Genomic DNA, 19,890 nt, shown 5'->3' with positions numbered 1-19,890 from the left:
GAAGCAGATCACTTTCTAAATTCATTTAAGAAATTGGGAAACGATATTATATAAATATTTTTATGGACAAATTACAAATAAGGTGGCATCGCTCTTAAGTTTAAACCGAACTCCAAAAAATTAGTAATAATAGTAATAATTAATTAGTATAAATGCTCTTATAAATCTTCTAAACAAAATTCTACGACATTTATTTCCATTGTACAGGATTACCAATTTACGTAAAAACAAATGTAAGTTAATTTATAGTTGCAGATCTAAAGGAATTGATTGCGAAGAAAAAGGCGTATCTTTTTGTTTACTGTACAGAGCGTGCACTGTACATTGTAATGGTTCGCGCACACGCTATACATTTAGCCTAACTTACCACCAGCCCTTTGTTGTGGTATTTTTTAGGACCTGATCATCCAGAGCCCGATTTAATAAGGCGGTGAATTCAGTTGTTTGACTTTGGTTTGCTCCTTTCACTCCGCTAATTGGAGCCAATTTGCAAGCAAACATTGTTGAATGTCAGACCAAATTTGACGAAGTGCGAAATTTGCGTGTTCTGTTAACAACATCGCGAAAAAATAACAAAAGGCGCATTTAAACCATACTAAAACGTGTTCACGACTACAAGTGCAGCACAGAGAGAAAGAGTGTGCTTCGCTTACAAGTACACGAAACTGTAAGTGTGATTGTAATGTGGGTACAAAGGACAAAGGAAGAAAGAGCGGTTTTTGTCCGCCCTTATTAAAGGATCACTTGATTTAGATTATAGGTTAGTGAGGTCCTTCTTATATTGGGCTTTTGTTATTGTTATTCTCAGTCGCATTCGAACCGGTTTCCAATTCGAACCAAAGTTTCACACACGTGCTTGCGCACGCACACTCACAGGGGTCGCTCTTCTTCTTTCTACGCCGTTTGTCGGGGTGTAAACAAACCGTGAATAGCAATAACAAAAAATTAAGTCGCTTGATAAGCACCGTCCATTCCCAATCAGAATCATGTTGTGGTCTTTGTTGTTCCATTTTTTTTTCCCACCGCGCAACATGTTGCCAGACAGGCTTATATGTATTTGAACTAATACATTGAGCATTTATGATTTTTGGTGCCCTTTTTTTAATAAAAGAAGTATCGGCAAACTGTATGTGTGTGTAAAAAACACATGTTGCTTTTGCGGCGTACTTGTTAGCTTAGTACCCTGGAATTGTAAAAACCAAAGGTATATGTGGTATTGCAAGGTTTTGGTATTACACTTACTTTTTGAGTTCATTAAAAACGTTGATAATATTATTTAACTTTTTGAAAAACAAATAATATATATTTAAGTACAATTTAAGGGCATTTCTTGAAATTATACAATTTTAGGAAATTTGTACATTGTACATAAATTATTTTTAAAAGTTCCCCAACTCAAATTTATTGTTTTTTTTTTTGGAAATATAATTACTTTGGTTATGTTAAGTTTTTAATGGGCCCTATTGTTATCTATATTATTTTTGAAATGGCGATTCTCAACCTGAATTTATCGTGTTTTCTTTATTTAATTTTGCAGAATTATTAATATTAGTATTTTTGAAAGACATTAATCACAATAAAAAATTGGTTTGCAAATTTTTTGCATTAAATATTAGTTTTACTTGCTTTCAACAAATGTCACTTTGTAAAACAAATAAAAATCAGTGTTAATGGGTAAATTTATTTAAGTTTTGCTTCCAATAATATTTTTAAGCCTATAACTCTTTAATTTAACTCCTCAAATCGTATATCGCTATCAGATCGTAGGCATAAATAGTTTCGTTTTCATGTTTGTTTGTTTTTCTTTACTTCTCACCTTTTAAGAGATAAAATCCCCTTTTGATAACCAACTTCACTTGTTTATTAAAGACCATTTTTTTTTTTTACAAGAAATATTATTCCTGTTTGGGAACGGAAGGGAACATAAAAAAGAAGTTTTGGTTTAAATTTGTTTTAACAATTTTTTTGTGTACAAATACCAAAACGTAAAAGTTTGTGGATATAGTCTAATAATAACATTTTAATTAATTTAAACATTTAAAAACTTGACAAGTTTTTGATGTCCTATATGGGGAAAATAATGGGTCACGTAAAGTTAATAGACAATTTATATTAGCCTCCGTCTACCGTCAATGTCGGTGCATATAAACTTGCCGTCCCGAATTTTCATAAAATATTCCACCGTCATACTCTGCCGTTCCTAATCAAAACTAGAGGGAAAGTTGGTTAAGCTAATCTGTATTGAAAATTGGCAGTCTTTGGTTTTATTTTTGTTGTTTTGATAATTTATAAAAATTAAATTATATATATTAAGCAAATTTCTATTGGCAAACGATTAGTACTCACTGAGCTGATGTCCTGGTTTATAATTTGATTTACCCAACTTCTCCAGAAACCCATCCAAGATGCCCCCTGCAAACTGTTACCTGGCGCTCGAGGATGGCACCGTGATGCCGGGCAACTCCTTTGGCCACGTTCCTGCAGACAAGTCCCGGGGAGTGGGCGGCGAGGTGGTGTTCCAAACGGGCATGGTCGGCTACACGGAGGCGCTGACGGATCGCTCCTACAGCGGCCAGATCCTGGTGCTGACGTACCCGCTGATCGGCAACTATGGCGTGCCGGCGCCCGACGAGGACGAGCACGGACTGCCGCTGCACTTCGAGTGGATGCAGGGCGTCGTCCAGGCCACCGCCTTGGTGGTGGGCGAGGTGGCCGACGCGGCATGGCACTGGCGCGCCTCGAAGACGCTGCCCGAGTGGCTGGAGCAGCACCAGGTGCCCGGCATCAGTGGCATCGACACCCGAGCCCTCACCAAAAGCTGCGGGAGCAGGGCAGCATGCTGGGCAGGATCGTCTACGAGGAGCCGCCGCTCCAGGGGCTGCAGAAGTCCAGCTTCGTGGATCCGAACACCAGGAATCTGGCCAGGGAGTGCAGCGTGAAGGAGCGGCAAGTGTACGGGGATCCCAATGGCAAGGGTCCGCGGATCGCCATCCTCGACTGCGGCCTGAAGCTCAACCAGCTGCGTTGCCTGCTGCAGCGGGGCGCCTCGGTCACCCTGCTCCCCTGGAGCGCTCGCCTCGAGGAGGAGCAGTTCGACGCCCTCTTCCTGTCCAACGGGCCCGGTAATCCGGAGAGCTGCGACGAGATCGTCCAACAGGTGGGTTAAAAAATCAAGTTTTGTATCTAAAGCATGGGAAACAATGGTCAGAAGTTAGAATGTCATATATTGTTGGATTCGTTATAAAATTTCCAATCAGTTTTTCAAATTTTTGCAAAATAGGATAATGTAACCCCTTACAAAAAACGCGAGAATTGGGAATTAAAAAAAAAACGACTTCCAAAAATCGTTTTTTTTACATAAAAACCAAATTCATTAACAATATTTGACCAATTTGGTACATAAAATTATGAATATATACAGAAAAAACTAAAAACAAGTTTAATTTAGTTTATTTTCTAAACAGGAATGTTCATTTTGAATAGTTGATTTTTATATTGTAATGACTAGAACACGAAATTCAATAAATACCTGCTGGCGTTATTGCCCTACTACTTTTTTTTTAGCCATCCATCATCCACTATTACTGTTGAATATTGTTTTATCCCTTCTTCCAGGTGCGCAAAGTGCTGGAGGAGGGGCGAAAGCCCGTGTTCGGCATCTGCCTGGGCCACCAGCTGCTGGCGAAGGCCATCGGCTGCTCCACGTACAAGATGAAGTACGGCAATCGGGGCCACAATCTGCCCTGCTTGCACCGCGGCACGGGACGCTGCCTGATGACGTCGCAGAACCACGGATATGCCGTGGACCTGGAGCAGTTGCCGCCAGGATGGTCGGAGCTGTTCGTGAATGCCAACGATGGCACCAACGAGGGCATCGTGCACGCCAGCCGGCCCTACTTCTCGGTGCAGTTCCATCCGGAGCATCATGCCGGGCCCCAGGACTCCGAGTTCCTGTTCGACGTCTTCCTGGAGAGCATTGCGCAGCGGGATGTGAGCATTCCGCAGCTGATCGAGCAGCGGCTGCGACCGAACAGAAAGCTCGATCAGCCAGAGGATCCCAGTCGCAGTCCAGTAAAGCCGGTGCGCAAGGTGCTGATCCTGGGCTCCGGCGGCCTGTCGATTGGCCAGGCCGGCGAGTTCGACTACTCCGGCTCGCAGGCCATCAAGGCGATGCGCGAGTCGAACATCCAGACGGTGCTGATCAACCCCAACATTGCCACGGTGCAGACCTCCAAGGGGATGGCCGACAAGTGCTACTTCCTGCCCCTCACGCCGCACTACGTGGAGCAGGTGATTAAGTCGGAGCGGCCGAACGGAGTGCTGCTCACCTTTGGCGGCCAAACGGCCCTCAATTGCGGCGTGGAACTGGACCGAGCTGGGGTCTTTGCCAAGTATAATGTGCGCATCCTGGGCACACCCATTCAGTCCATCATCGAGACGGAAGATCGCAAGCTCTTCGCCGATCGCGTGAACGAGATTGGCGAGCAGGTGGCTCCCTCGGAGGCCGTCTATTCCGTGGCCGAGGCCCTCGATGCGGCCAGTCGCCTGGGCTATCCGGTGATGGCACGGGCCGCCTTCTCGCTGGGCGGACTGGGCTCCGGCTTTGCCAACAACGAACAGGAGCTGCAGAGCCTGGCCCAGCAGGCGCTGGCCCACTCCAGCCAGCTGATTGTGGACAAGTCGCTCAAGGGCTGGAAGGAGGTGGAGTACGAGGTGGTGCGCGACGCCTACGACAATTGCATCACGGTGTGCAACATGGAGAACTTCGATCCGCTGGGCATCCACACGGGCGAGAGCATAGTGGTGGCGCCGTCGCAAACGCTCTCGGATCGCGAGTACCAAATGCTGCGCAGCACCGCCTTGAAGGTGATCCGTCACTTTGGCGTCGTCGGCGAGTGCAACATCCAGTACGCGCTGTGTCCCCACTCCGAGCAGTACTACATCATCGAGGTGAATGCCCGGCTGTCGCGCAGCTCGGCGCTGGCCAGCAAGGCCACTGGCTATCCGCTGGCCTATGTGGCCGCCAAGCTGGCCCTGGGCCTGGCCCTGCCGGACATCAAGAACTCGGTGACGGGCAATACGACGGCCTGCTTCGAGCCCTCGCTCGACTACTGTGTGGTGAAGATACCGCGCTGGGACCTGGCCAAGTTCGTGCGGGTCAGCAAGCACATTGGCAGCTCCATGAAGAGCGTGGGCGAGGTGATGTCCATCGGGCGCAGCTTCGAGGAGGCCTTCCAGAAGGCCCTGCGCATGGTCGACGGCGATGTGCTGGGCTTCGATCCGGACGTGGTCACCCTCGAGCAGGAGCAGCTGGCCGAGCAGCTGTCGGAGCCCACGGATCGGCGGCCCTTTGTTTTGGCCGCCGCTCTGAAGTCGGGCATGTGCGTCGATGAGCTGCATCGCCTGACCAAGATCGACTGCTGGTTCCTGCACAAGCTGTCCCGCATCATCGGCCTGCACTCCCTACTGACCAAAACGGGCAGTCGGACGGGCGCCGTCCTGCTGCTGCAGGCCAAGCGCTACGGATTCTCGGACAAGCAGATTGCCAAGGCCACCAAGAGCACGGAGCTGGCGGTGCGCCACCAGCGCCAGGAGTTCGGCATCCGGCCGCATGTCAAGCAGATCGACACGGTGGCCGGCGAGTGGCCGGCGAGCACCAACTATCTGTACAATACCTACAATGGCAGCGAGCACGACGTGGCCTTCCCCGGCGGCCACACCATTGTCGTCGGCTCGGGCGTCTACCGCATCGGCTCGTCCGTGGAGTTCGACTGGTGCGCCGTCGGCTGTCTGCGCGAGCTGAGGAAGCTGCAGCGACCCACCATCATGATCAACTACAATCCGGAGACCGTGTCCACGGACTACGACATGTGCGATCGCCTGTACTTCGAGGAGATCAGCTTTGAGGTGGTCATGGACATCTACGAGATGGAGAGCAGCGAGGGCATCATCCTCTCCATGGGCGGCCAGCTGCCCAACAACATTGCCATGGATCTGCACCGCCAGCAGGCCCGGGTGCTGGGCACCTCGCCGGAGTCCATCGACTGTGCGGAGAATCGCTTTAAGTTCTCGCGCATGCTCGATCGCAAGGGCATCCTGCAGCCGCGCTGGAAGGAGCTGACCAACCTGCAGTCGGCCATCGACTTCTGCGAGGAGGTGGGCTATCCGTGCCTGGTGCGACCCTCCTACGTCCTCTCGGGCGCGGCCATGAACGTGGCCTACTCGAACCAGGACCTGGAGACCTATCTGAACGCCGCCTCCGAGGTGAGTCGCGAGCATCCGGTTGTGATCTCCAAGTTCCTCACCGAGGCCAAGGAGATCGATGTGGATGCGGTGGCCGCCGACGGCCGCATCCTCTGCATGGCCGTGTCGGAGCATGTGGAGAATGCGGGGGTGCATTCGGGCGATGCCACGCTGGTCACGCCGCCGCAGGACCTCAATGCCGAGACGCTGGAGGCCATTAAGCGGATCACCTGCGATCTGGCCAGCGTGCTGGACGTCACCGGTCCCTTCAACATGCAGCTCATCGCCAAGAACAACGAGCTGAAGGTCATCGAGTGCAATGTGCGCGTCTCGCGCTCCTTCCCCTTCGTGTCCAAGACGCTGGACCATGACTTTGTGGCCACCGCCACCAGGGCCATTGTGGGCCTCGACGTGGAGCCCCTGGACGTGCTGCCGGGCGTGGGCAAGGTGGGCGTCAAGGTGCCCCAGTTCAGCTTCTCCCGCCTCGCCGGCGCCGATGTCCAGCTGGGCGTGGAGATGGCCTCCACCGGCGAGGTGGCCTGCTTCGGCGACAACCGCTACGAGGCCTATCTGAAGGCCATGATGTCCACCGGCTTCCAGATACCCAAGAACGCCGTTCTCCTCTCCATTGGCAGCTTCAAGGTACGCTCAACACTTACTACCCGGTTTGCATATACATATGTATATTGATTGACTATTGTGTCATCCCAATTGCAGCACAAGATGGAGCTCCTGCCCTCGATACGGGATCTGGCCAAGATGGGCTACAAGCTATACGCTTCCATGGGCACCGGTGACTTTTACGCCGAACATGGCGTTGATGTGAGTACAGACTTTAATTGTTACATTTAACTATATTATATCAGGGCATTGAAGCACCAAGAGTTAAAACTTACCATAGGGTTTACCTAATTGTTAAATTTATTGGAACTTATATTTTTTTATTTGGGCTTTCAAAAAAATTTAAAGTTTTACCAAAGCTACAACCTGTTACTTACAGGGTTTATAATATTGTATGTTATATAATGTTGTTATTTGCAAAACCATATTTCCTTCTTATTCAAAAATTTGATTGGTTTTTACATAACCTTTCTTATATACATATCAAAAAAAAAAGAACAATAGGTTCTAAGCAATATTTTCTTTTTGTGATCTCATTTCTATAATTTTTCATTTATTAAAAAAATACTAACATTAAAAAAAAAAAAAAAAACAACAACAAATAGTAAAAGGATTTAAGTTATATGCATTTATTTATAACTGACAAAAACATTGGAATAGCAAAAACAGAAGCAAAATCATTTCTTTCTAAAACTGAAAAATTGTTTGAAAAAACAAATATTCAAAAACCGTAAAATATATTCATCTTTTTTAAGCATTTTTAGATCATACTTTTAAAGTTTCAACAAACATTCATTAAACAGAAATATCTGTTTATATTAATATATTTATGTAGTAATAAGCTAATGCTCTTTATTTTCTATAACTTTATCTCCAATTTTTAATGCATAAATTACCTTTTGAAATGTTAGATTCAGGTCAATTAATTTTAATCTTTAGCTTCCTTTTTTACGTATAAACTCAATACCTAAAATTAGGTTTTAAGTGGTCATTGTTTCCTCATTACGTTCATATCACTTTAATCAGACTTCGTTTAAGATGTTTATCAACAAAGTTGAGTAGTTTTATTATTTATTTTCCAGTGTTTATTTACCTTGAATTGGGTATATATTTAGTAAAATATTCAATAACATTGCCATCATAGGGAAACACAACTGAATTCCAGATTACAAATACTCGCATATGTATGTGCAATGGAATCAGACAACATTAACTTATGTACAGTGCCTATGATCTATAAAACTAGTAAATCCCATTCTTATCTCTGCCCTTATCACTTTTAGCTTACCTTCCCCATATCAATATATCAATATATCAATATATATACATATATATATATATATATATATATATATATATGTATAGCTAATCTGTAATGAATCATGTTTAGTTAAAGGCGCCCTTCAGCTTTTGCGTGTTGCGCTTGAGGACATCCTTGAGCTCCTCTCGTTTGGCCTCGGATGGGGCTACTCTTTGGACCAGTTGCTCCGTCTTGCTGCTCAAGGCCTGCATCTTGTCCGTGTCCAGATTGAGTCTTTGGAGGATTCCGTTCAGCGAGAGTAGTGCTTCCTGCCTGGCAGTTTCTGCCACTTTCGATTCCGATTTCTCTACTACTCTTTCAGGTGGTAGTATATCCTCCTCTGTAGCTTTGATTTTATCCTCGTTGCGTGATTGTGTCTCCTCCTCCTCCTCCTCCTGTCGATGATTCCCCCTCAGAATGCCACTTAGTTTGTGGCTCTCAAGATGGGGCATGTGATGGGGCCTGGCCAGCGGATCTGGCGAGTGTATCTGCACCACATGCTCCTGAAACTTGATGGATTTTCTACGCACCGGCGGGGATTCCTTCACCTCCACCTCCACCTCCACGTCCATTGCACCTGGTCTGTGTGGCAAGGGGTTGGCAGACATGACCTCCATTTGAGTGGCTGCCAGCTGAAGCGCCTGGATGAAGTGCTGGGCCTGTTGGGCGCAACCCAGGTGCTGATAGAGGCGACACAACCTTTGACCCTGCTCCAGGTAGAGCTGGGCGTGTCCACGATTGCCAAAGTGGCGCGTGGCATGTGCCAACATGGCCAGCTGGTGATCCAGCAGCAGCTCGAGCAGATTGCTGCGTCGCAGGATCTCCAGGCCGTTGTTCAGTTGTGGTTGTGTCACGGGATTACGGCTGCCGGAATCTGGATGGGATTGCTTGAGCAGCAGCTGCAGTTCATCCAGGAGTTCCAGCGAGGAGCGCCTTTGACCCTGGAGCTGCTGTTGCTGCTGCTGCTGCTGGCTGGTGGTCTGGGCCCTCAGGAGCTGTGTCTTCCTGCGCAGCTTGCCCCGCGATCGCTCTTGATGCTGGGCCAAGCCCAGCAGACCCCGGGCATCGGTGGCCACCAAGTCCTGGCCGGGCTCCAACCGCTCCCGCCTTTCCTCCTGGGCTGCAGGAAATCCCTGCCGGGGACGCGAAAACTTGCCCCAACCATGCAGCTCCAGGTAGTCCTGGCTGCACAGGTTCTGCAACAGACGGCCGTAGTCCAGTGGCGGATAGAAGTGTGGGGCATGCTGGAGATTCCTCAGTGCCTGGACCACATGCAGCAGCGGCTGCTCCGCAATGCCGGCCATGATGGTGCGCAGCTGCATCAGGGTGTCCTCGGGCACATGCTCGAAGAGATTGCGCCGCTCGATGAAGTAGTCGCTGAGCTGCTTCCTCGCCAGACAGGCGTCGAACGAGCGGATGAAGCGCACCAGGCGCTCGCCCAGGAACTCCTCGGGCCAGTCATTGCTGTGCCGTTCGCACTCCCAGAAGAGGTGGGCCCGCAGCTGCTCCTCCAGCAGATCCGCCGGCGAGGAGGAGCAGGAGCCCTCCACGAATGTCTTGACCAGCAGCTTCATCAGCTGAAACACCTTCAGTTGCATGGGCGTGAGGCAGTGCCGCTCGAGGTACTGCTCCGCCTGGGGGAAGACAATGCGCCACTCCAGCTCCCGGAAGGGATTGCGGGAATGCTTGGGCGCATAGCCCACCGGGACCACATGGAAGCCGAAGGAGCGGATGCGCTTCCTCATCTGCTCCGTGGGCCATTGGAACTGCTCGGCCGTGTGGAGATTGGTCAGGCGCGGCCGCGCCCTCAGCCAGAACTCGAAGGCGCAGTCCGGCCAGGAGTTGGGCACATGGATGGCGGGCACCAGTTCCTCGCGGGCCGTGTACACACTGCAGCCGCGATAGGAGGCCTCGGCCAGTTGGCCCTGGCTGATGCCCAGCTGAGGGGCCAAGTGCTGGCGGAGAAGCTCCCCGAAATACAGCATGAACTGCTGCGAACTGAGGTAGCACTGCTGCAGTTGCTCCACTTGGCACTGGCGCAGCACCTGGACGGTCTCATAGCCAGCCGGTGGATACTTCCGGTCCTTCTGCCCCGCCTCCTCCCCCGCCTCCTCATCGTCGCTGCTGGAGGAGGCGGAGCATGAGTCCTCCTCGTCATCGGTTTGCTCCAGCCAGGCAGGCAGACAGTTGGCCAGTCGCCGGATGCAGCTATCCGGCAGCACATTCCTCTTCAGATCCAACTTTCGCCCAAGTCGCAGCTCCTCCAGCGGACGCGGCGTATTCAGCCGGGCCAAGTACACATAGTCGTAGTCCCCGGAACTGTAGCCCGAGGATGAGGAGCACTCCTCATCGCTGCTGCTGGCCGGGAAGGGTGAGCTGCAACCACTGTCCGCCGGAGGATTCTGATTCGGATTCGAATTGGGGGACTGCTCACGCAGCTTGAGGCGCACATAGCCCATCCAGCGGGTCAGCTCCATCAGCTGGACGAACTGGGAGCGCGAGGGCGTGGTGCTGTAGTAGTCCGTCTCCAGGAGCACCTTGCACAGCGCCGCCACGGTGTCGTAGTTGGCATCGTGGGGTCGGGCCACGTCCACATTCTCGAAGACCACGTAGGTGAGGGGCTTCTGCAGTGGTTGTGCCGGGCTCTTCGAGGATCTACAAGAAGGTATACGTTAAGATATCAGTTGGGGGATGTACAGAGAATCACAAAAGTATCGTAATATTCAAGGATCCAAGAGAAGATATACGATAGGATATACAAATTGGGTATACAGCGAGTAAAGAATTAAACTCTTAATAAGTTAAGATATAAACGGATAGGTACATACAAATATATTCTGAACAATATCAAAATATCAAATATCGAGGACCTACAAAAAGTAATACGCCTAAATTTAAAACGAGGGGTATAATGAGAAATATCGATATATTCAAAGATCTGCAGGAAGGTATACACAAGGACATAAATTAATGGGTATATATAGTTTCAGAAAAATAACGTTGAATTATAAAAGAATGGGTATAAAGAGATTCAAAGAACTATCAAAATATTCGATAATCTGCATAAAGGTATATGTTTGCTATTAAGATATTAAAAAAAACAAAACAAGTAGATCCTCGGCTAAAACTTAATACTTTAAAGTAAAAAAGAATTGGTATAAAGAGAATCCTCAATAAGGTATCCGCTAACACATAATTAAATAATTCATTAAAATATCAAAATATTTGAGGATTTACAAGAAGGTTAAATTCAATATCAAAATGTTCGAAAAATATAAATGAATGGTTACATAGACTATTCAGCAAAATATTAAAATATTCGAGTAACTACGAGGCGTACGTTGAGGTATAATTAGATGGGTATTATAGAAACTCAGAAAAAATATCAATATACTCGAGGTATATATATAAAAATATCAACTGGTATTAATATACATATCAAAACGAATACACTCAGAAACGAAATCTAAATGAAATGAAATATTACAATAATTATGGGCCTTACAATCATTTTTTCTAATCGTGAACCTGAATTTATGGCCACATGTGCCAATACTAAGTCCGAGATTACGTTAATATTTCTTTTAAGGAAATGTAGTCTACAATTTCATTGTTTTCAGATATTGTTTTTTGGGTGCAGGCTGATAAGGTTAAGATACTCCTTTATGAAATAGAAAACTAAAGGAAAACAACCCACAGGGGTATTAATAAAGATAATGTCAAGATATCATGAAACTACTTGCAAATGTTTTAAAGTAAAACTGCCCAGAAATAAATTTAGCGGAAAAATCATTATAAAGAAGGAAGAAAGTTGGTAGAAAAAAGAGTGTGATAAAACATAAGTACCCTAAAAGGATTAATTTTTTGGTAAAATAAATAATGAGAAATGCGATGAAAAGTAGTTACACATATATACATAATTAATTAATAATTATATAATTAGTTTTCTTTGAGGGGGAAACCTTGTGTAAAAAAATCATAAAAATAGAGGAGGACATGGGAAGACTCACGCTGGCTTGAAGAGCAGGTTCCTGGCAACGGCTGCGTCGATGGCGCTGCTCTGGAGCAGGCTGTGCTCGGCCAGACTCTCGGCGGAGCAGTTGCGCCGCCTGGCCAGCAACTGGGCATCGATCACGCCCATCTCGGCCTCGAAATGCCCGAAGAACTGGACGCCCAGGAGCAGTTGGTTGAGCAGAAAGGTGTGCAGCTCGCGGTCCAGCTGGTGCAGCGTCCTCTCCTCCACCGTGCGCTGGAACTCCTCGCGCTGCTGCTCCAATGTCCTGGCATACAGGGCACTCACGCACTCGGTGGCACTGCTGCCATTGCTGCCCCCCAGCAGACGCAGTTGCAGGGCGAGATCGGGATGTGTTCTTGCGCTGAGTCGGTGCCGTTGAATGGAGCCGTCTGTGCCGCAAATTGGTCCCACAGAGCCGGATCCGGAGCCTCTCTTGCGGCGTCGCTTGCGGGCATTGCGTTTCTGTAGCTTATGGAGCTGGCGCAGACGCTTCTCCTCCTGGCGCCGCCTCCGCTGGTGACGCTGGGCGGGAATGCCCGCCTGCAGGGCGTTGGGCGTGGCACCGGAGTCCACCTGTTCGGGTCGCGACCAGGAGCAGCCCATGACGACGATCGATGATGCTTAACTGAATGCCGGGCTGTCTTGTCTTGCCTTGCCGCCCAAACCGAACCGATACAATTGGCAATCTGCGATTGGAGTTCACCAATCAGCGAATCTACTAATGACACTCGCAATCGGGCCGATAAGAGCACGGACTGCTCTTCCGGCTGGCCAGCACCTCTTCCTGCCCCCTGGCTATCTACCATCAGTCAGTTCCTGGTATTTTAACGGAATTGATTTTCTCCTTACCGTGCTGCAAAGGCATGCAAATATGCAGGCGAGCTTTTATGATAAAATAATAGATCTGATATAATAGATCTGATATTTTGAGACCTTAAAAGGGTATTATTTAAAACTGAATTTTATTTTTAACATATTAACGGGTTGCGATTAATATTTATCTTTTATTATTATAATGTTTGCCGGCTCGAGGTTAAGTGACCTCACAAATAATAAACATTATAATAATAAATAGAATATCGCCAAAAATTTTAATGTATCTATTTATCAAATCTGTGGATCTTTTGAATTCATTTATTGAAAATGCTTCAAATCATTTTATTGATTTATTTGTGTAAATATTTTTTAATTTAAAAACAACTTTTTTTATGATTTAAAGAAGTAAATAACTATTAAGAACTTAATCATCAAAATTATTATTATTTGTGTTATTTTAATAATTTTAAAACAATATTTACTATATAAAAACAAAGAGAAATTGTATTTAAAAAAAAAATCTTTACAATCTTTGAAGAGCATAAGTTAAAAGTCTAACAAATATTTTGTTTCTGATTTCTTTTCTTGGTTACTTCAGTAATTTATACCAATTGAAAAACTATATTAACATAGTAATTTAATCTCCACTGTTCTTAATGGCACTTGCCCCACTGTGCCATTGTTATGGCCTTTTGTTCTATTGTCTTGAATGTAGACATGGAACATCCATAAATAGTGATATCTTTATGGTGTGCTATGGGCAAACAATTGATTGAAGTTGAAGTTGATGAGGTGCCCTGTGGCCTTGGCGATGGCCCCTTGATAATGATAACAACCTTTGCCCATTACACCGGCTAAATGCTCCCTCCACTTCCCCCTTGCAGGTGGAATCTGTGCAGTGGACGTTCGACAAGACGACGCCGGACGACATCAACGGGGAGCTGAGGCACTTGGCCGAGTTCCTGGCCAACAAGCAGTTCGACCTGGTCATCAACCTGCCCATGAGCGGCGGCGGAGCGAGGCGGTGAGTGTGCTACCATTTACCTCCACTTACTGCCGATAACCTAATGCAGTTGATCACCTTGGAGTGGGACCATTAAGTTTGTAATCTAGGCAGCCAGTCGCAAGCCAAGTGGTAAGGCTACGACTGCAAATATTTGCATTGCAATTGCAGTGACTAGGCGCATACGTATTACTCAGTTTTTAACAAAACGAAAAGGGGGGTTACCATAGTTGGTTATACTTCTCCTTTTTTTTTGAGCCCATACAAACAAAGCCTGAAAATTAAAAGACGAGCCCTGTTAAATATTTATATAGTTTGCTATCTAAAGGGGAATGCTTACATGTCAACTTAAATAAGAATGGTTATGCCAATGCTTGCACTACCCAACTATTAGTCAGTTTTTGTAAGCTTTAGTAATGCTTGTGCCAAGTTAAAGCCAACTTGAATGAGAATCGTAAAACCAATGGTGAACAATTATTATTTTTAATTATTATTCATTTATTAGTCACATTTTTGTACTCTCTTAAGTTTGCTGATTAGTTAAACTAATCAGGAAACAGTAAATTACTCGTATACTCTGTTTATACCTTCATTTTTATTATTAAATGTTGTTCTTGATAATCAATATAATATGTAAGTCACATTTTATAATCATATCATAAACTATGCTAACTAATTATTATAAAATATTTACGCTATATAGTTAAATGCAACAACGTCTTGCTATGTGTATATATATATTTTTTTACTACAGGGTCGGCATTGCTTTCTTCTGCCTGTTGCATACTTTTCAGCGAATACAATATACCCTTTAACTCTGTGAGTAATGGGTATAAAGATTTAAAACCTTGCAGTTTAAAAGAAAAAGTTTTTTTTTGCTTGAGATATATTTTAGAATAACGATTTTAACCATATATATATATATTATATATCCCATTGGAACAATCGAAAAATCAAAACAAAAATTATAACTTCGCTGTGTTTTAATTTTTAAAAAAACTTTGATATGTAGTTATGGGTTATTATTTCAGAGTTACGGTTTTAATTTTGTTAAAATTATAACCTAATTAATTTAGGGGAAAATTATTATCCCTTTACTGTTTTTAATCACTTATAGTTTTTTAAAAGAACATTTAGTTTATGCAAAAGCTGCAAGGGTATATAAAGTTGTTAAATAAGCAGTGCGTGATTGTTTAACTTAATTGCCCAAAAACTTCTAAAAAATGGTTTAAAGTATATAAAGACACAATCCATAAGAAAAATATACATAGCTATATAATATAAATTCGATAGAACAAAATAAATACACTCAGAAATCTAAATTCCTTGAATTAAGGAAAAATAGCCTAAACTTTAGGAATACAACCTTTAGTTTAAGGCAATAATTGCCTTGGGTCTCTTTTTAGTTTATGTTTTCCTAAGTTTTGTATGGAAGGCTCAAATTTAGGGCAATTACTCCTAAAATGAAGCCAATTTATCTTAAAATCAAACAATTTTGTTTTCTGGGTGTATATGAGGTTAAAAGGACACTTACCCTAAGGCACTTTCAAAAACAATCACCTGAATAAGCATATTTCTGCACATAATTTCAGGGTATCCTCCTTCATGACCCATGGCTACCGCACCCGCCGCCTGGCCGTGGACTACTCGATCCCGCTGGTGACCGACGTCAAGTGCACCAAGCTGCTGGTGGAGTCGATGCGCATGATGGACGGCGGCAAGCCGGCAATGAAGACGCACACGGACTGCATGACTTCGCGCCGGATTGTGAAGCTGCCGGGCTTCATAGACGTGCATGTGCACCTGCGCGAGCCGGGGGCCACGCACAAGGAGGACTTTGCCAGCGGCACGGCCGCCGCCCTGGCCGGCGGAGTGACCCTCGTGTGCGCCATGCCCAACACCAATCCGTCGATCGTGGACCGCGAGACATTCGGCCAGTTCCAGGAGCTGGCCAAGGCCGGAGCCCGTTGCGACTATGCCCTGTATGTGGGCGCCTCGGACGCGAACTGGGCGCACGTGCACGAGCTGGCCAGCCAGGCATGCGGCCTGAAGATGTACCTCAACGACACCTTCGGCACCCTGCGGCTGAGCGACATGACCGCCTGGCAGCGGCACCTCTCCCACTGGCCCAAGCGGGCGCCCATCGTCTGCCATGCCGAGAAGCAGAGCACGGCGGCCGTGATCATGCTGGCCCATCTGCTGGACCGTCCGGTGCACATCTGCCATGTGGCCCGCAAGGAGGAGATCCAGCTGATCCGCGCCGCCAAGGAGAAGGGCGTCAAGGTGACCTGCGAGGTGTGTCCGCACCACCTCTTCCTCAGCACCAAGGACGTGGAGCGGCTGGGCCAGGGCATGGCCGAGGTGCGACCGCTGCTCTGCTCGCCCGAGGACCAGGAGGCGCTGTGGGAGCACCTCGAGTACATCGATGTGTTCGCCACCGACCATGCGCCGCACACGCTTGCGGAGAAGCGCGGGGAGCGGCCGCCGCCGGGCTTCCCGGGCGTGGAGACAATACTGCCGCTACTCCTGCAGGCAGTGCACGAGGGTCGGCTGACGCTGGAGGACATCAAGCGCAAGTTTCACCGCAATCCGCGCAACATCTTCAACCTGCCCGAGCAGGCGCACACCTATGTGGAGGTGGACCTGGACGAGGAGTGGACCATCACGGGCAGCGAGCTGAAGAGCAAGTCCGGCTGGACGCCGTTCGAGGGCACCAAGGTGAAGGGCCGCGTCCACCGGGTGGTGCTGCGCGGCGAGGTGGCCTTCATCGATGGCCAGGTGCTGGTGCAGCCCGGCTACGGCCTGAATGTGCGCTCCAAGCCCGGCCAGCTGCCGTCGGAGGCGGCCCAGGATCTGCTGCCCAGCGACAGCGATGCCAATGACTGCTTCGCCCGCCTGCTGACCGCCGAGGGCCAGGCCACCCAGGGCGCCCAGGGCTCATCGTCCGCCAAGGTGCACTTCGTGGACGGCGCCAGCTTCCTGCGCCCCATTTCGCCGTCGCCACGCGTCCGTTTGGACTCCACCAGCAACACCACGCTGCGGGAGTACCTGCAGCGCACCTCCAGCCCCAATCCGGTGGCCCACTCGCTGGTGGGCAAGCACATCCTGGCCGTCGACATGTTTAACAAGGAGCACCTCAACGACATCTTCAACCTGGCCCAGCTGCTCAAGTCGCGGGTCACCAAGGATCGCCCGGTGGACGAGCTGCTGCGCGGCAAGATCATGGCCAGCGTCTTCTACGAGGTGAGCACGCGGACGCAGTGCAGCTTCGCCGCTGCCATGCTGCGCCTGGGTGGCCGGGTGATCACCATGGACCAGATCACGTCGTCCGTGAAGAAGGGCGAGACCCTGGAGGACAGCATTAAGGTGATGGCCAGCTACGCGGACGTCATGGTGCTCCGTCATCCCACTCCCGGAGCCGTAGCGGTGAGTAGAGGGGCGGGGAGCATAGTGGTTCCAAACCAGGACATGCATAAGTCCTTGCCGCTCATCAATAAAACAACCGCCGGTTAAATGTCGCCAACAGTTTACAAACAAGGTTTATATTAACAGTCGGTTATATATGATATAGCCTTGGTGTATGCATTATTATTCATAAGTTTTGTGAAGGGCCAACATCTATAGTTCGTCAGCTCTGGTTTTTGCGTTATAGAGCAAGTTATGTGTAAGTCCTTTCCGCTACGAAAAAAAAACACATTTCTTCATCAATAAAACAACCGCCGGTTAAATATGGCCTTGATACATAATCACATAATAACACAGGGCAACACAAGATTTGAGCACGCCCAACTGCATTTGATTTTGATAAATAAGGCTTTTCTTGTTTTCACCAATAGTCACTCAGCTCTGGTTTTTGCGTTATTTAAAATTAAAAAAAATCACATTATATTTTTTTTTTTTGGAACACCAATTTTAGTACGCTTTTTACAAACATACATATGCTTCTCGAAACTATTTTGATTTTTTTTGAAATTGTCTTTCATGAACATAAATTTGCAAATAACTCACTTAAATTTGTTGGCCTTTCGTTAAAACATAATCAAACAGAAGAATAAAAAATGTGATTTTCTTAAATTAAAAAAAAAAATACAATCAAATGCCAGAGCGGATGGTGCAATGGGAAATTATGCTTTCTTTCTTAAATTTGTTGAAAATTATTTACTGCAGTGTTTTGAAAAGTAAATTTTTATAGAACTGTTAGCAGTTTTAATTTTTCTTGAAAAACTAATTCATTTTAAAAGTATTTCAAACCTTATTTATTTTTATTGGTAACTAAACATTAATATAATTTAAAACTAAAGTTTTCCTATGCCTTAAAGGTATGTTTTAGAGCAGTTTACATTGTCCCACTACTTTTATTATGACCGCAGCTTTACATAGATGGGGTACAGAAATATATTAACTATTGCATGGGGCTTTATTTATTTTATTTAATTTAATAAATACTAATTATAAATTTAAATCATACAAATTTAAAATGAAGACAGTTTGTTAAATTTTTCTTGTTTTTCACTTGCCAATGTGAATTTTGAGTTTATTATAAACAATTTGAATATAATTTATCTTAATGAAGAAAAGAGCTTAGGATTCTAATTCCGATTCTGCCCTATGAATCTTTTAAACGCTTCTAGATTGTAGAAACTATATTATTTTGATATTATATCCGAAAAGTACATTTTATTTTGACCTCATTAATGATGCCAAGTTTAACAGCATTTTGGATAAATAAAATCAAAAATCTGATTTATGGTAAAATCATGAAATTTCTCATGATATACGATGTACGTTTTTACCGCTGTGTGGACAATAATTTTGGTAAATTCCCTAACAGCGCGCCGCCACCTTTTCCCGCAAGCCGCTGATCAATGCCGGCGACGGCGTGGGCGAGCATCCCACGCAGGCGCTGCTGGACATCTTCACCATCCGCGAGGAGATCGGCACGGTCAACGGCCTGACCATCACGATGGTGGGTGACTTGAAGAACGGCCGCACCGTCCACTCGCTGGCCCGCCTGCTGACCCTGTACAACGTGACCCTGCAGTATGTGGCGCCGGAGAGCCTGCAGCTGCCCCGCGAGATCGTCCAGTTCGTGCAGCAGCGCGGCATCAAGCAGTTCTTCGCCAGTCGCCTGGAGGAGGTGCTGCCCAGCACGGACGTGCTCTACATGACGCGCATCCAGCGGGAGCGATTCGACAGCGAGGCGGACTACCAGAACGTGAGTGATGCGCCCACTATCCCTCCGATTTTCCATATACATATATGCATATATATCCCTATTATCCCCCACAGTGCTGCGGCCAGCTGGTGGTCACGCCCGAGCTGATGACGCTGGCCAAGAAGCGCTCCATCGTGCTGCATCCGCTGCCGCGGCTGGACGAGATCAGTCGCGACTTCGACTCGGACCCACGAGCCGCCTACTTCCGGCAGGCGGAGTACGGCATGTACATCCGGATGGCCCTGCTCGCCATGGTCGTCGGCGGTCGCAACACGGCGCTCTAGAGGATTCCGCCCCGGCCAACCCACTCCATGACTCCATGACTCTCCATTTTTTGTATACAACTTTTTATACCACACATTGTACATATGTATGTACATACATATGTGCTGCAGCATACGAATATATTGTTCCATTTGGTTAATATGTCTGTTTTTAATGGGGTGTATCGATTACTTTACAATAGAGGAGCTCCCGGATGTCTTAAAATACAGTTAGAAGATCCCATAATATGTGAACAAATTTGAAGGTTAATAAATTTAAAAGTTTCCTCAGAAAAAAATTCGCTTCCTTTGGTCTACTAACTGTATATAACACCTTAAATTCGAAGAATTTTTGAAAAATAAAAAAAAGATACGATGGTTTTTATTTAGTTTGTCTGTTTTACATCAACTAGA

At 46.7% G+C, this 19,890-nt stretch overlaps 2 protein-coding genes across 2 annotated transcripts; one reads left to right on the top strand and one right to left on the bottom strand.

The window, feature by feature from the left end:
* Window positions 1–392: 392 nt before the first annotated feature.
* Window positions 393–19,625, top strand: LOC128264794 (CAD protein). The gene is given in 9 exon segments (XM_053000466.1): window positions 393–667; window positions 2,393–2,811; window positions 2,814–3,157; window positions 3,616–6,885; window positions 6,961–7,065; window positions 13,880–14,019; window positions 15,591–17,424; window positions 18,830–19,213; window positions 19,288–19,625. Coding segments are annotated over 8 exon segments (6,693 nt in total). The 5' UTR covers window positions 393–667; window positions 2,393–2,405; the 3' UTR covers window positions 19,498–19,625.
* LOC128264795 (uncharacterized) lies at window positions 7,897–12,962 on the bottom strand. Its single transcript, XM_053000468.1, has 2 exons — window positions 12,175–12,962; window positions 7,897–10,819 (listed from the first exon to the last, which is right to left on the bottom strand). The coding sequence occupies exons 1-2, from the start codon at window positions 12,780–12,782 to the stop codon at window positions 8,251–8,253; spliced, it is 3,177 nt and encodes a 1,058-aa protein (XP_052856428.1). The 5' UTR covers window positions 12,783–12,962; the 3' UTR covers window positions 7,897–8,250.
* Window positions 19,626–19,890: the final 265 nt, after the last annotated feature.

The sequence above is a fragment of the Drosophila gunungcola genome, unplaced genomic scaffold (genome assembly GCF_025200985.1).
Source record: "Drosophila gunungcola strain Sukarami unplaced genomic scaffold, Dgunungcola_SK_2 000078F, whole genome shotgun sequence".
NCBI lineage: Eukaryota > Metazoa > Arthropoda > Insecta > Diptera > Drosophilidae > Drosophila > Drosophila gunungcola.
Note: the sequence above shows the minus strand (reverse complement) of the source record. Positions and strands in the feature narration are given on the sequence as shown.